This window comes from Vulpes lagopus, chromosome 10 (genome assembly GCF_018345385.1).
Source record: "Vulpes lagopus strain Blue_001 chromosome 10, ASM1834538v1, whole genome shotgun sequence".
Taxonomy (NCBI): domain Eukaryota; kingdom Metazoa; phylum Chordata; class Mammalia; order Carnivora; family Canidae; genus Vulpes; species Vulpes lagopus.
The window spans coordinates 16,409,389-16,424,373 of NC_054833.1; the positions used below are offsets into that span (position 1 = coordinate 16,409,389).

General features: G+C 40.1%; 1 protein-coding gene across 1 annotated transcript in view; it reads left to right on the plus strand.

Annotated features, from left to right (window-relative positions):
- Positions 1 to 14,985, plus strand: part of LOC121499940 — a 178,504-nt gene that overhangs the window by 91,927 nt on the left and 71,592 nt on the right. The window contains exons 2-3 of the mRNA XM_041771211.1: positions 13,767 to 13,885; positions 14,804 to 14,952. Coding sequence (XP_041627145.1) covers positions 13,767 to 13,885; positions 14,804 to 14,952 — 268 coding nt within the window. The remainder of the gene's footprint in view (positions 1 to 13,766; positions 13,886 to 14,803; positions 14,953 to 14,985) is intronic.

Genomic DNA, 14,985 nt, shown 5'->3' on the forward strand with positions numbered 1-14,985 from the left:
TATAGTGTTTCCACTTATTTCCACATTGGCCAGAAATAGTAAAGCTCAGCTTCTGAAGAAGGAGCCTGATATTGTGTCAGAAACAGGCAGCTCACCCCAAATCCATTTGTGATGTCTAACTTGTGACATAATAATATATAATTTACCCTTATTTTAAATATTTTTTTTATTTATTTGAGATAGAGAAAAAGAGAGAGAGAATCTCAAGCAAACTCCCCACTCCCCAACATAGGTCTCGATCTCACAACTCTGAGATCATGACCTGAGCCAAAACCAAGAGTTGGTTGTTCAACCAAATGTGTCACCCAGGCATTCCTATAATTTACCATTCGTAGAGAGAAGTGAAGGGAAACACAAAATGTGATTGTGAACCACAAAATTATAGTCATTTATTTCCTGAGCTCAAAGCTGTAATTCACTTAATAGATTCAAGTCCTATAGATTTTATTTTCAGAATAGGAAAAGGCGCTCAGATTGGCCAAAAATTAGAGAGAAAGATATAAATATGGGGTTTTTTTGGTTATTAACTTACTCTTTTTGTGTGACTCAAATAATTTTTCATGCTTTTATTCTTTGATTTAGCTTAGATGAAGGACATGATACTTTACCTAAAGTATACCTGTTGCAGGCCTGGCACATTGACAATTCCAAATTAGTATCGCTTTGTATCAGCTTTGGGTTTTTCATTCATAAAGCATGAAAGGCACAGAATTTGCCTCGTTTATGCATTTCTAAGATTTTTATACTTTTGTAGCATTTGGTATTTGTTGAAGCATCAATATATAAACACCAACTCGAATAGTTCATAATATAAAGATGATGTCATGTTATTTAAATAAGGTTAGCTATTTTTTTTTTTTTTGAGCCAAAGAATGACAGGAAGATGATAGCCTCAAATAAAAGGAGAATTCATAGGATAGCAAAATGAAATCATTGTAATGCAGCCGGCTTTGCTTTGTAATACAGTGGTGTGGTGAGTATATGTGTCTATGTGCATGTGTTATTTTAAATTCTGGTCTGAAAGGCAAGTTATACTAGTTAGACTGGTTCCTGAGTACAACCATGTCATGGATTTGGAATTTATGCCACATATAACTTTACCAAAATTGTCTCTAGTCATTATTCTGGAATAATAGATTGGGGATTGAATTTTATCTTCCATCACAATTTCTATTAGGTAGATAAAGCTTTGTATTTTCCTACAACATTGTTTTGTTTTTCTAAATTTATGGAGCTATAATCGAAGTATAATAAAATATACATATTTAAAGTTTACAATATCAGCAGTTTTGACATATACACACACCCTTAAAGTCATCATCACAATTAAGATAGCATGAGTTTCCTCTCCATTTTGCCTTACCCATCAACGTCTGGAAATGCTGACCTCCTTCCCAACACTACAGAGTAGGCTGTATGTTCTAGAATTTGGATAAATAGAATCATACGGTGTGTATTCTTTCCTGGTTGTCCTCTTTCACTTCATGTAATGATTTCTTTTTAAAGGTTTATTTATTTATTTGTGAGAGAGTGAGAGTGGTGGCAGGGGCAGAGGGAGAGAGAAATCCTGAAGCAGACCATCCTGGTTGAGTGCAGAGACTAATGCAGGGCTCGATCTCACGACCCTGAGATCATGACCTGAGCCTAAACCAAGAGTTTGATGCTTAATCGACTGAGCCATCCAGGTGCCCCCACTTAATGTAACGATTTTGAGATGGTATCTGTGGTATCGAGTACATTGGTATTGTCTTCCTTTTTATTGCTAAGTCTTATTCCACTGTATGGATATGTCATAATTTGGGGTTGTTTCCAGTTTTTGGTGCTTAGAAATAAAGCTGCTATAAATAGAAATGTAGATGTCTTTAGATACATTTGTTTGTCCTTTGTTTGTTTTTCATGGGTCAATGGTTAGGATTGGAATGGCTCTATCACATGGTGGATGCATTCAACTTTGACATTTTAGGAAATGGTCGAATTGTTTTCCAAAGTATTTTTCTCATCTTACATTCCTATTAGCACTGTCTGAGAGTTTCAGTTTCTCTATGCCCTTGCCAACATTTTGTATGGTTAATTTTAAAAATTTCGGGCAATCTAGGGTATGTGTAGGGCTATTTCATTGTGACTGTAGCACTATATTCCACATTTTTTTTCATATTTTACCTATAAATATTTGAATGACAAAAAATTGCCCCTAATACTTGGTATCTTTCAAATATGTTACCACTCACAGCATGCTTTTGTGCCATCAGGACACACTCCGGGGTGAATGACTTATCAGTGGTGGAAGTCAAAGGGCGAGATGCCACAATCAACCACAAGATAGTCATTATTGGTAATATTTATTGAGGCAATTCTTTCACACTCAGTGGGAGAACAATCTGTTCTTGAATTTCTTCTACATCTGAAGGAAGTTTGGAACATTTCTCAGTAACATTCAATAATTAAGAAAAAGAGAATTTTCAGACACAGCAAAAGAAAAGCATTACTTCCTTGAAGTCTGTGGTTTTCAGTGGGGAGAAAGGCTGATTTAGACTCCCAGGGAGGCTGCGCTGGAGACATTTGTGGTTGTCACTCAACCAAAGGTTGGCATCTAGTGGGTAGAGGCCAGGATGCTGCAAAATATCCTAGCATGCATAGAGTATCTCTTTTCCTTCCCCCCACATCAAGGCCCAGATTTTAGTAGTATGGCTGTTGGGAAATCCGACTTGAAGCATCTGGATACTTAGATCCAAATCTGGTGCAGAAAATATTCCATCCCTCTGCTGCCTCTAACATTTAAGTGATTAGACATGAGGTGGCCTTACAAATTTCTTTTGAACTAAATGGCACATGTTCATGAGAAAATCTTTGTCATTATTTTCATCTATGACCTCTGGGGATCCTATTTTTAATTCATCAGCTGTGCTGTTGTGTAAAGAGAACTAGATTTCGGTTAAAGGACAGACTCCATTTATACCTCCATCACTTGCAAGATGCATTTGATTTAAAGTGAGAAGCTCTTGTTTGCCTCCAGACCATTTCTGCCACATACTGGCTGTATGCCCTTGGGAAAGCCTCTTAAATTTGCTGAGTTTCAAATAGGAACTTAAAATTTTAAATAATTTAAAAATTGAAAAAGAATTTAAAATTGAGCTTTAAAACGGGGAATAACCACATAGGCTGTTGTGGGGACTGAATGAGATAAATCACTCAGCATAGTACTTTTATAATATTCATTATTAATACTCAAACACACTCATGTACAAAATGTGTGTACCACCGGATGTCAGTCTTAGAAACTTTTAGGTTCTTCCCATAATTCTGAAGGACAACAATTTGATTTCATAACCACTACTTGTAAGGTGCTTCTTATGTTGGGAAAAAAAGGGGGATGGTATTCATTTACTAAATATTAGAATAAAAACTCAGAGCTTTCATAACTAGGGGCTGTTTTATTTATGTATTTCCAAGATCATTAATGTTAAGTGTGTGATGAAATAACTCTTAGAAACAGACTATAAACAATTATAATGCTTGGTCATTCTGTGGACACTTTTAATTAATTTATTTTGTTCTGGAAAATGTTACTGAACTTGGGAGAAGCCAGTTCACCCCCAGGGGAACGTAATAAATATTCTGATTCTGGACTTGAGTTTGGCAATGTTCCTTTCATTGCACTTCTCCTGACTGGTCATTACCCATCCTCTACCTTCATTCAGCTAATTTAAGGACGGTGATACCTCAAAGTAGTTGATTTACCTGGCAACTCAAAAATAATATTTGGGAAAATATTTATCGCATAGGGTCATAAGAGTTAGAGAAATTCAGCAAGATAATCAGCATGATCCTGTATGATGGGTGTGTTTTTATGTAAATGTAGTACATGTCACCAACAAACATTGAAAGGGTCGTTTTTAAAGGTGCTATTACCTGGGGTTACAAAAAATTCCCTGCTGCTTCATTTAGTATTGTAGTAGGGAGTGACATCCCACAGAGTGGTCTCAGGAATATTCACATGTTCAGAGGTTCGGTATGGATGCAGAGGCTGGAGATTGGAGAGGTGAGGAAGATCATTCTGGTCCCATAAGGTCCCCAGTACCTCCTCAATTTGTCTGATCCTTTACAGAGTAAAGTCACCTTCTTAACTGGTCTCCAACTCTTCACATTGTGGGTGTGAAGACCTGGCATAGAAGGAAACTAGAATTCTCCTGGATGGGTACAGGGGCAGTGCACCAAACATCCCCAAAGGTTTCTTTCTTCTACCTTTATACCTTCTTTCAGGTTGCCTCTAATTATTTTGTTGTCCTCTCTCTCTCTCTCTCTCTTTTTTTTTTCTTTTCAGTAGGGACACAACGAAGTTTGAAGAAAGGGAAGAAAGACTTTTGTTGATTATAATTTGCTGAAATTACCTCACAGGACAATGTGGCATGTTCATGGTCATTGAATTGGTATTTCGTTTATTTCAATTCAATAAACAATCCATTTGTGAGCCTCACTGTGGGAGCACTAGAAACCAGTTTTTACCAGTCTTTCACACCACAGCAGGATTTCAGTGGTGTAGATGAGAGATTTTAATCCTGTAGGTAAACTGTATGTGTGAGGGCATAATATGCTTGTGTGTGTGTGTGTGTGTAAAAACAAGGTAGGCTCTGAGAGGCAGGCCTGTGAATGGAAAGAACTCTGGATTTGGAGTCAGAAAATTTAGGTATATGCTAAGACTTGGGTTTACTGTTTCTTTTTTATTTTAAAGATTTTATTTATTTGAGAGAGAGAGAGAGCATGAGCAAGGGGAGAGGCAGAGGGAGAGGAAGAACCAGGTTCCCCACTGAGGTGGGAGCCTGATGCGGGGCTTGATCCCAGGACTCCAGGATCATGACCTGAACTGAAGGCAGATGCTTAACTGACTGAGCCACCCAGACACCCACCCTGGTTTTACTGTGTCTTAACTGTGTAACCTTAAAAGTGTCTTTGGGCTTTTGTTTCTTTGTCAAAAACTGAAATATATTTAACTCCTATTGCCTGCTCACTTCCCGTGTACCAAGTAACAGTAATAATGTTTTCCCACTGGCGTCACTGAATCGTTAAGACAGTAAAGGGGATGTGGTATGTTAGCAAGATTTGTGATCTCTGTGAAGTTTTCTGCCTTAATTACATGACAGGTCTATAGCCAGGCAAATTATGTGCCACCTGATTCAAAGGCACACACACCAGTGAAGACACACCCTATGTGCCGCAGGAACACGAAGGCAGCTAACGAGGTAAGATTTTCTGGACAAGTAGAAGCTGTTCTAGCTGTTGAAGGATGGCTCTACGCCACAGATGCAGAAACTTGGGTACAGAGAGTAGCATCGGTCCCTCTGATTCTCTGTGGCAAGTCAGATTCATATTCTCTGGAAACCAAATTGTTTATTGATTCTCCAGGGACTGCTTCGTACTGTAACACGAGCATTGATTTCATTATGGCTGAAGTTTTCATTTTATTTCACAGGTTGGCTGCCCTTGTTTTCTTCAGTGATATCCTGGTCTTTGCAGTGAGTGTTTCATTTGGTCATAAAGGGGAGGCTGGTGTCCCCTGGACACTTCCTGGCTCTGCCATCGGCCTTTGAGTGTCTCGGGAAACCATTCCCGAGGCCTGTAATACATCTCTGCCACTTGTCTACAGGAACTTTGGAAGTAGTGAAGTTGATCTAAACATTTTTGTGAACAACTGAACAGTAAGTACACATTCAAAGCTGCCACAGCTGTTTGTGTCTTTGTCTTGCAATCTGGTGTCTTAACTGGAACCCTTTATGTCAGGACATTTTCCTACTGAGAAAGTTTCTGTGGATGCCACAAATAAGAAACCTGATTGCTCTTTACAACGAACAAACAGCCCCTTTAAGGCAACTCATCAGATGGTAATTGTCTTTCCCAGGTGAAGAAATCAGAAAAGTAATCCTTTTAGGCTTCTCATGAAATATTCGTTCTTAGTATGACTGCTAAAAATGTAGCTGGCAAGTTGTATCTCCACTGTATTCATAGCTTGCAGTATTTTTATATGTAAAATGTAGTACAAAGGTATATCCTACAGGTTAGGTTTAAAATAAGTATGTTATGTGTATAAAGTACGTTATAAGATAAACATAAATACACACATGCACACAATCTAAGAAGACGGAGAGATCCATGAGAAAGTGCTTGCCTGGTGATTTTAAGTGTAATGGCTCCATGACACTTTTCATGACACCAAGCTATTAGGCTGATTGAGTCAATGGCCCACCCCTTTGTCCTGCCTCAACTTTCTTCTTCCTACTCCACGTTGCCTGGCTATATGAACTCTACATCTCCCTCTAATCTTTGTCAGCATCCTCAAGCGCCCAGGGATATCTGCCCAGACCTCACCAATCGTCTGCTCCCGTGTCCTTTCTGCACTGGTTGATCTTTAGGCATTCCTGAAGTGAAAGCAGAACCCAAAGAACCATGGATCATGCTAATATCATGCAAAAGGCACCCCATCCCAACCTACTCTGTGACATGGGCAGAGACAATGGAATTGTCATCAGCACGATGAGGTGATTGATGCTGTTTTCATTGACTGGCTGAACTGAAACAGATAGGATGACCACTTGGCCTCATTTCTCAGCAATCCAGGCCTCAGGAAGCTTCCTTTTGGACTAGGGTTAGCTGCTGAACTTGGGAAAATAGGTGCATATCTTTCCTTTTTTAAAAAATTTTTTTAAGATTTATTTAGTTATGATAGACAGAGAGAGAGAGAGAGGGGGAGAGAGAGAGAGAGGCAGAGACACAGGAGGAGGGAGAAGCAGGCTCCATGCTGGGAGCCCGACGTGGACTGGATCCCGGGACTCAAGGATCGGGCCCTGGGCCAAAGGCAGGCGCTACACCGCTGAGCCACCCAGGGATCCCCTGGCGCATATCTTTCTTAGTTTCTAGCCTTGGACGAATTTTGCTTCTTAAAGTAACCATTAAACTCAGATATGAAAAATACGGTTGCTGCAATAAAGAATTTCACAAATGGAAGAGAAAATTAGCAACTATGAAGATAAACATGAAGAAATGAACCAGAATATAGCCCATAAAACAAGGAGATTGACAATACACATTGAGGTAAAGAGAGATGGAGTATGTGATGAGACAATGAAGCATTTCACATTTGAGTTCCAGAAGAAAACAAGAGAATGAGGAGAGGAAATATTTACATAGGTAGTGAAATATGCACTGCTCTATGCATTCTAGCACCACACACAGAGAAGATCTTAAAATAATTCAGTGAGAAGAGAGATGACCAATAGTGAGATTGATAGTAACCACACATGCTGCATTGGGATTTAGTTGTCGATCCTAAATTGTTCAGAGGCAAAACTGTATATTGAAAAGCAAAAACAAAACATCTTTAGATAAATGAAAACTGAGAGTTTACCACCGTAAGGCACTAACTTGAACTTCTAAAAACTATACTCGCATGCAAGAAGAATATAAAATGGCTCCAGGAGGCATGGTTGAGCCATGAGAAGAAAGATGAGCAAAGAAACCAACAAATTTGTAGACAAGCCTAATCACTAACAGTATAAAAAAAGTACTAACAATGTCCATTTTGTGGGGCAAAACAAGACAAAACTAAAATGCTGAAGGACAATAGCTTCTAAGTCGGGAGGGGGTGGTGAGGTGATAATAATGAAAACATCCTATGGTTTCTGCAGTGCTTAGTTGGAGAATTAAAACAATGGGTAGAGACTTGTGACTAAAATTCCAAGGGCAGAACAGATAAGAATTCAGTTAAAGCAGTAGGGATAATTTGAACTAAAAATCATTGTAAGAGAGATAAAAAACCAAAAGAAGCCTGGACGAAGGGAGACAAAGAGAACGCACAGGATGACACAATAAAAATGCATCAAAGTATAGCACACAGTAAATGTAAATGGACTAATTTCATCAGCGACAAGACGGATTGTCAGACTAGACAAATACAAGATGTAGCTCTACGCTTTTTACAAGAAATGCACCTACACCATATGGAACTTGTACATGTTCCCTGGGAGACAGCTGCAAAAATATTCCTGGAAGCATTGTTTATTCTGGAAACAGAAAAAAAAAAAAAAAGCACCAGAAAACTGCATATAACCCAAATGTCCTTCAATAGGAAACGGTTTAAATACATTTCAGATACAAACCAATTGATTGGCACAATGTAGGCCATGGAAAGAAATGACAGCCATGCAGATCAACATGAACATGAATCTTAAAAACGTGATGTCGGATATATGGCATGTTTGTAAGTCTCAAACATGCAAAAACAGGATATACTTGACACATACATAATGAAGCCTACAAAAGCAATAGAATTCATATCTAGGAAGTTTCGTGTAATGATTTCTATGTTTGAGGGGTGGTAGAGGAACTATTAGGGCCGGTTTCATGGATCTGTGACCTGTGTCATTGTGCTGATATCACATTTAGAAGGCTTTATGCTTGGGGTTCCTGGGTGGCTCAGCAGTGGAGCATTTGCCTTTGGCTCAGGATGTGATCCCGATCCTTGGATCGAGTCCCATGTCAGGCTCCCTGCATGGACCCTGCTTCTCCCTCTGCCTGTGTCTCTGCCTCTCTCTCTCTCTCTCTCTCTCTCTCTGTGTGTCTCTCATGAATAAATAAGTAATTTTTTTTAAAGAAGGCTTTATGCTTGACATTGCCATCTTGAAATTCTTGATAATTTTGGACAAGAGACCCTGCATTTTCAGTTTGCATCCGGATCCTCAAATGAGGCGGCCAGTCCTAAGGGTGCAAGTGTCGGGGGATGGCGGGGATCCCTTGAATTGTACCGGTGATGCTCTTTCTTAATCTGGATGATGAGTACTTCCCCTTTGTTTCATCCACTTTAGGTATCTTGTTATACATATTTGCATATGTGGACATTTCATTTCACGAAATAATTTAAAACTGGTACCTCCAGAGCCATTGGTTTATGATTCTCATCTGGAATACCAGGCAAGAGAGTCACACCATCGCGGCCTAGGTGGAATTGATTATTTATATGGCTGCGATGTGGAAATTGGTGTGAGTTGTTGAGTCATTATACTTAAGCATATGCTTTCGACTCCATAAAACCCGGGTGAGTAATATCAATTTGCAGGAAAAGAAGAGCCCTCTGTATTTCTTTACACAGTTGGATATCCAGCTGCTCCTGTTTTCATATTGCAAGTGCATTTCCTTTGCAAACTTGTTAGCTCCTGCATTATTTGGAGGCTCTGGCTTTTCGAAGCAGGCAGCACTTAAAACCTACAGGGCAGAACCTGATTGGATCGCTGTCACCGGCAGCTGGTGGCCCAGCGTCCTCTGAGGGAGCGAGCTGCCCTCTAGCCACCGCGGGCCTCGCGCAACCCAGCACATCTGCTGTGGTCGGTGGCTCACTGCGCTTGTGCCACAGTAGAGGCCAACGTGCCGTTCATGTGCAGTTTGGCAGCTTCAAGATTCACACATAGAGACAGCTGGTGAGATGGTTTGCTAAGTGGTGCCCCCCACCCCCTCCTTTCATGCAGCCACCTGGATGATTCTGAGAGGCACAATGTGACCATCGCTCTTGAACGCATTGGCCAAAACTTCTTGGGAGTTGTCAAAAGCGCTGCAACATGTTCAGTTTTCTCTGTATGGCTCCCAAAGTGCTCTTGGTTGTTTCAGCTTAATTGTATCTCTTAAGTGCCTCTTAACTCTGACCTTCAATCCCCTTTTACTCATCAGGCTTCTGCGCTCTCAAGTGCGGTGGAGTGCGGGGACTCTGGTATTATGCATTCATTCCTTCAGTCACTCAATAAACGTTTATAGAACATCTTAAATCTTAACTCTCACTTCCAGATCTTAAAGCCTCAGCTCCCTTGGCCTCCCCCTTCCTTTTTTTTTCTTTCTTTCTTTTTTAGTGGCTCTGATTTACGGGGTAGAAGGGTCTATGCGACCTGGGTTTATTCTTTTTTTTTTTTAGATTTTTATTTATTATTTGAGAGAGATGGAGAGAAAGAGAGAGAGAGAGAGAGCATGAGCAGGGAAAGAGGGAGAGGGAGAAGCAGACTCCTCGCTGAGCTGGGAGTCCTGACCTGGGGCTCCATCTGGAGACTCTGGGATTGTGACCTGAGCTGAAGGCAGACACTCAGCCAACTGAGCCACCCAAGTGCCCTTCCTTGGGTTCATTCTTTAGGGCACTGTTTCTCAAGCTCTGAACCACTCTCTTCTTTTCACCAATCCAGCCTCGATCCTTCTTGTATCATGAACTTGCTGTGCTCCTTGGAGGCTCCTCGATGAATTCTCAAATGGCAGAAATTAAAATGAAATGCAGTCTTTGGAAACCATAATTTATATAAAAAGCAAACCTCACCTCTACCTGTTACTCTCAAATCAGTGATCTACTACTACTTCTTCTTCTTCCTTTTTAAGGTACTTGTGAGGTAATTTAAAAAGCCCTGAATACTTTTTGCTGAAAATGTAAGCTGCATTACCAAAAGTCTCAAACGTTGTCCAGGTAACTAGAACCATTTTTTTTTTTTTTTTTTTTTTACTCATTGGGCGAATTTGGTGAGTCTAGATAATCTTGGTGTCAGAAGCCTTGCCATGAATTAAAGCAACCATTAGTTGAGCACTTATGTGTGAGGCATTATGGGACATGCCTTCCATATACCATCCTATGTAATCCTATAAAATAAATATTAAATGAAATGTGTCCTCATTCATCAGATAAAGAAACTGAGGGACTAAATAATTGAATAAATACCAGGGTGAGTAGAAGTTGGATTCAAACTCGGGCTTTCTTTCTTTCTTTCTTTCTTCTCTTTCTTTCTTCTACTTTTTTTTTAAAGATTTTATTTATTTGAGAGAGAAAGTGTGCACATAAGTGGGGAAGTGAGATATACTTGCTTCTTTTGGGGAACTTAATCCATATTAGAGATCTATATATATAAAAGGAAATTTATAGTGAATCATCCAGGTATTAAGTGGAAAGAAAAAGCAGAAAAGGAAAGCAGAAAAAAAAAGAATGATTATTAGTGGCTGTGATCATAAGAGAAATATAGAGGCAAGGGGCACTTCTTCATACTGAGTTAGACTCTTTAGAGTCAGGTAGACTTCTTATTTCCGTAGACCGTTAACTCTATGTAGAGAAAGCATTAGGATTACTCTACTCCTTTCTTGTTCATTGCTTGAGACAGATTTATTTTGAATTATTGTTGGATGTTTTCCTCTTTTTGTTTCTTTTAAATTAAGTGCACATTTGCCCCATTTAATTGCTTATTTCCTTGGAAGATTATGTCAATGAAATTTCTTCTAAGAATTGAGTCCTTATTTGGGGTTATGTGTTCTGTTTTTATTGTTAATAATGACTTTGATTCCCTGTATGCCAATTATACCTACAGGAGTTACTGAACGTCAGGCATTGCAGTGACAAGACCACATGTCTTAGAAACAGATGGGCCCAGGGGTGCCTGGGTGACTCAGTTGGTTGAGCGTCTGCCTTCGGCTCAGGTCATAATCTTGGGGTCCTGGGATGGAACCCCAAATCAGGTGCCCTGCACAGTGGGGACCCTGCTTCTCCCTCTCCCTCAGCCTCTCTCCCACTCCCTTCCCCACCCCTAACTCATATGCTCTCTTTCTCTCAAATAAATAAATAAATTTTTAGAAAGAAAGAAGAAAGAAAGAAAGAAAGAAAGAAAGAAAGAAAGAAAGAAAGAAAAGAAAGAAAGAAAAGAATCAGAATGGCCTAAGCTTGAATCCAACTTCTGCTCACCCTGGTATTGATTCAATTATTTAGTTCCTCAGTTTCCTTATCTGATGACCAAGGACACATTTCATTTAATATTTATTTTATAGGGTTGCCTAGGATGATATATGGAATGCTTCTGTTGGGTTCCTGTAGGACGTCCTACCTATAATAGCAACTATTATTACTTTCCCAATTCATTTCATATATGTGAGGGGACTTCTGTGGAATACACAAAAGAGGTCTGTAATCTAAGGAAATATTTTAAGTTCACTGGATTAAACTAAAGTCTTTTTAAAAGTTAATGCTTTCAACAATTGTACTGGCTGGAGAACATCTTTTTTTCATGTTGTTTAGACCTTAATGGTACTTCGTGGGTGGTCTGCCAATTGAGTTTCTTCTTTATTTTTTTTCTTTTTAAGAAGAGTATCTATAATTCCCGAAATGGGTATTTTGCCAATTTTCACATGCCTTGTTTTCTCTTCTCAAATCAACATGTCTCTGTATTTATACAATTCAGAGTTCAAACAACATACATTACACTGCTGTCACCGTACATAAAGACAATCCAAACTTGTTATGCCTAAATATAAAACACGATCCAACTAAGTGAACAGATGTGTCGTATGAGCAAAGCCCCACCATGTTGTTCCTATTTATTGTCTGCCTTGTTTGGAGGGCGTGCCTGGTGCTCCGAGGTGGTGGATAAAGGGTCTTGCCAAGTGCACTCATTTAACGAAACATTTTATGCACATTTTGTTTCTCTGTTCTGTTGCACTGCCCTTGGGTGACAGCATGGTTTGTAGGAAGTTTGGCTAAACTTGTCAAGCCTTTGAAATGACTTTAACAACGTTTCATAGTTACAAGAACTATTATGTTCATTTTGGAAAATAAAACACGCTTTCCTAATTTTACAGCTGAAATGATGATGAACTTCCAAAATGCAGGATGTCCAGTAAAATTCCGTCCAGATTTCAAAATTTACACTGCATTTTCCTAACTGTATTAACAGGACTTATTTTCTACTTCTGCTTGCACCTTTCACATATAATAAAATAATAAAATGAGAAAATACAAGTACTTGTCTATGGAAAGTAGACCAAGCATCCCCTGTCAGGCTGAAGCCTTCATGAAAATGAAATTCAAAAAAATATGAGTGCTGCTGGTAGACCTTCTCCTTAGGCGCATGCGTCTGTTAGTATGACTTCCGGGCACCTGGGGACGGTAGCTCGGGCTGTCCATCAGCACTAAACCCAAGGGATTCATGCTGTGTGCCTGCCTCATTTCTCAGGTGTTGCTTGCTAGCATTTCCAGGACGGGCACTAGGACTTTGAAGGCAAACATCATTTGGGTCCACCTGGTCCAGGTATAGATCTTTCTTGATACTTCGTAATAATATTGAAAATATTACCTGCCAATGCTTGATGTTTCAGAAAGGAATGATTGACAAATTCTGCATTCCTCCAGCCTGGTTCTATTAGGAAAAACAGTTCCTTCTTGTTCGATTATCAGTTAGTACATTGCTACGAGTTACTGTCCTGAGGTGCTCTTTTTTCCCATCTTTCTGATTTTCCACTGGCTGGTGGTATGCTTCTGAACTCATGGCCAAAGCCCGTCTGCACTCATCAGTATTTATCAGACGGGTCCCACCCCCATGACAGGGGTGCCGGGAGGCACAAAGAGCACAGAGTCAGGGAATGAGTTGCCTGGTTTCAACTTCTGATTTTCTACTTACTCCCTGTGGCAACCTAGCAGGACTTCAGCTTCATTGAATTTTTGTTCCCTTACCTGAGCACTGGGGATGCCATGTAGTGCCCTCCTCAAAGGGCTGTGTTTAGGACAATGGCAAAATTACCAGCTGCCTCCTCTCATGTGCTGGGTCTTGCTTAACTAAAAAAAAAAAAAAATAATAATAATAATGTAATGAAGATTCAATGGAGACAATGAGACAAGCAACAGCCAAAAGGTTGTTTGTTTCAGAGTTCTATGAAATACGGTATTACTCGCTCTGCCTACCGTCTTCTGCCAAAGGTCTGATTCTTTCTGTCTTGAGCAGGGGAAGAGAACCAAGTGGGCCCACCTGGTGGTGGTGGCAGCCTCCTGAGTATTTACCTGCAGCCCACGGACAAGCTCTGTGCTGAAGTCCAGGATTTAGAAGGTTTGCACTTAGCAAGAGTGAAGCCCAAACCTTGAACCTTTGGGGACATCGAACTGTAACTCTTAACATCATTCGAGGCAGGATCAGAGCTGACATCCAAGCACAACGTGTTTTCCTGATGCAGACAACTGCAAGGCAGGCGTTTATTTTTCCTTTTCACCGAATTTCCTGACACGTTAAAAATCAAGCAAGTATAATTTCGTAATTTCTAGCTAGGGAGGCTTTAAGCGAGAGAGATTGCAGGTACTAACACTTTCTCCGACCTTGGTGTAAGTGCTCTCTCAGGCGTGGGGCAGGCCTATTTTGCTTCACTTTGTTGAAGCGTTCTCCTTGTGCCTGTCCTGTGTGTTGTGCATGAGGATATGAAGGCATTTACATAAGATGCTGTGGTTATTGCTAAATGAGATTATGCATTCCCAGTATTTAGCGTGGTTCCTGGTCCCAGTAGACTTGATACATGTAAATAAAGATCCCTAGGCTCACTACCTCTTCCCACCACATCAGAGCTGCTGTTTAAATCCCATAATAGTGGCTTCTCAAGCTTTCTATCTGCTGTTCCTCCAGGTTGCCTTTATGGAATACAGGACATTCTGTGATTTTTTTTTTTTTTATTATCGTACGACTTCATTTTCAATTTGCTGCCTCACACATCGCTGACTATGCCACAAGTGCCACAGTGTAAATATTCTGTGTATCACACCTGCTCCAAACCACCTTGTCTGGGCTGTTGTGGAGAGGGGTTTCAAACCCATTTGGTTTTAGGCAAGGAACAAAAATTAGTTTAAGAATAACATGCAATACTCTCTCCTGCTTCTAAGACTCTGTTACCATTTAATTCCTTCTCTCTCCCTCCCTTCCCAAACGCTGCCTGGTTAAAGGCTTCCTGTTTAATCATTTCGTGTTTACTTCCATGTGAGCTTATATTAATTACGTAGATCACCAGTCTCGTCACTGTGAAGGATGAACAGATACTTGATTTGGTAAAGGATCCCCAAGACAGCCCTATTCCTGGGCCTCCTCCCACCCCCAAGCAAATGCCAGTTTGTAATGAGACTTCCTTTGGGCACCAGACTTTCCCCTTAAAGTAATTAAAGCCTGCAGGTCTTAACTACAAAGC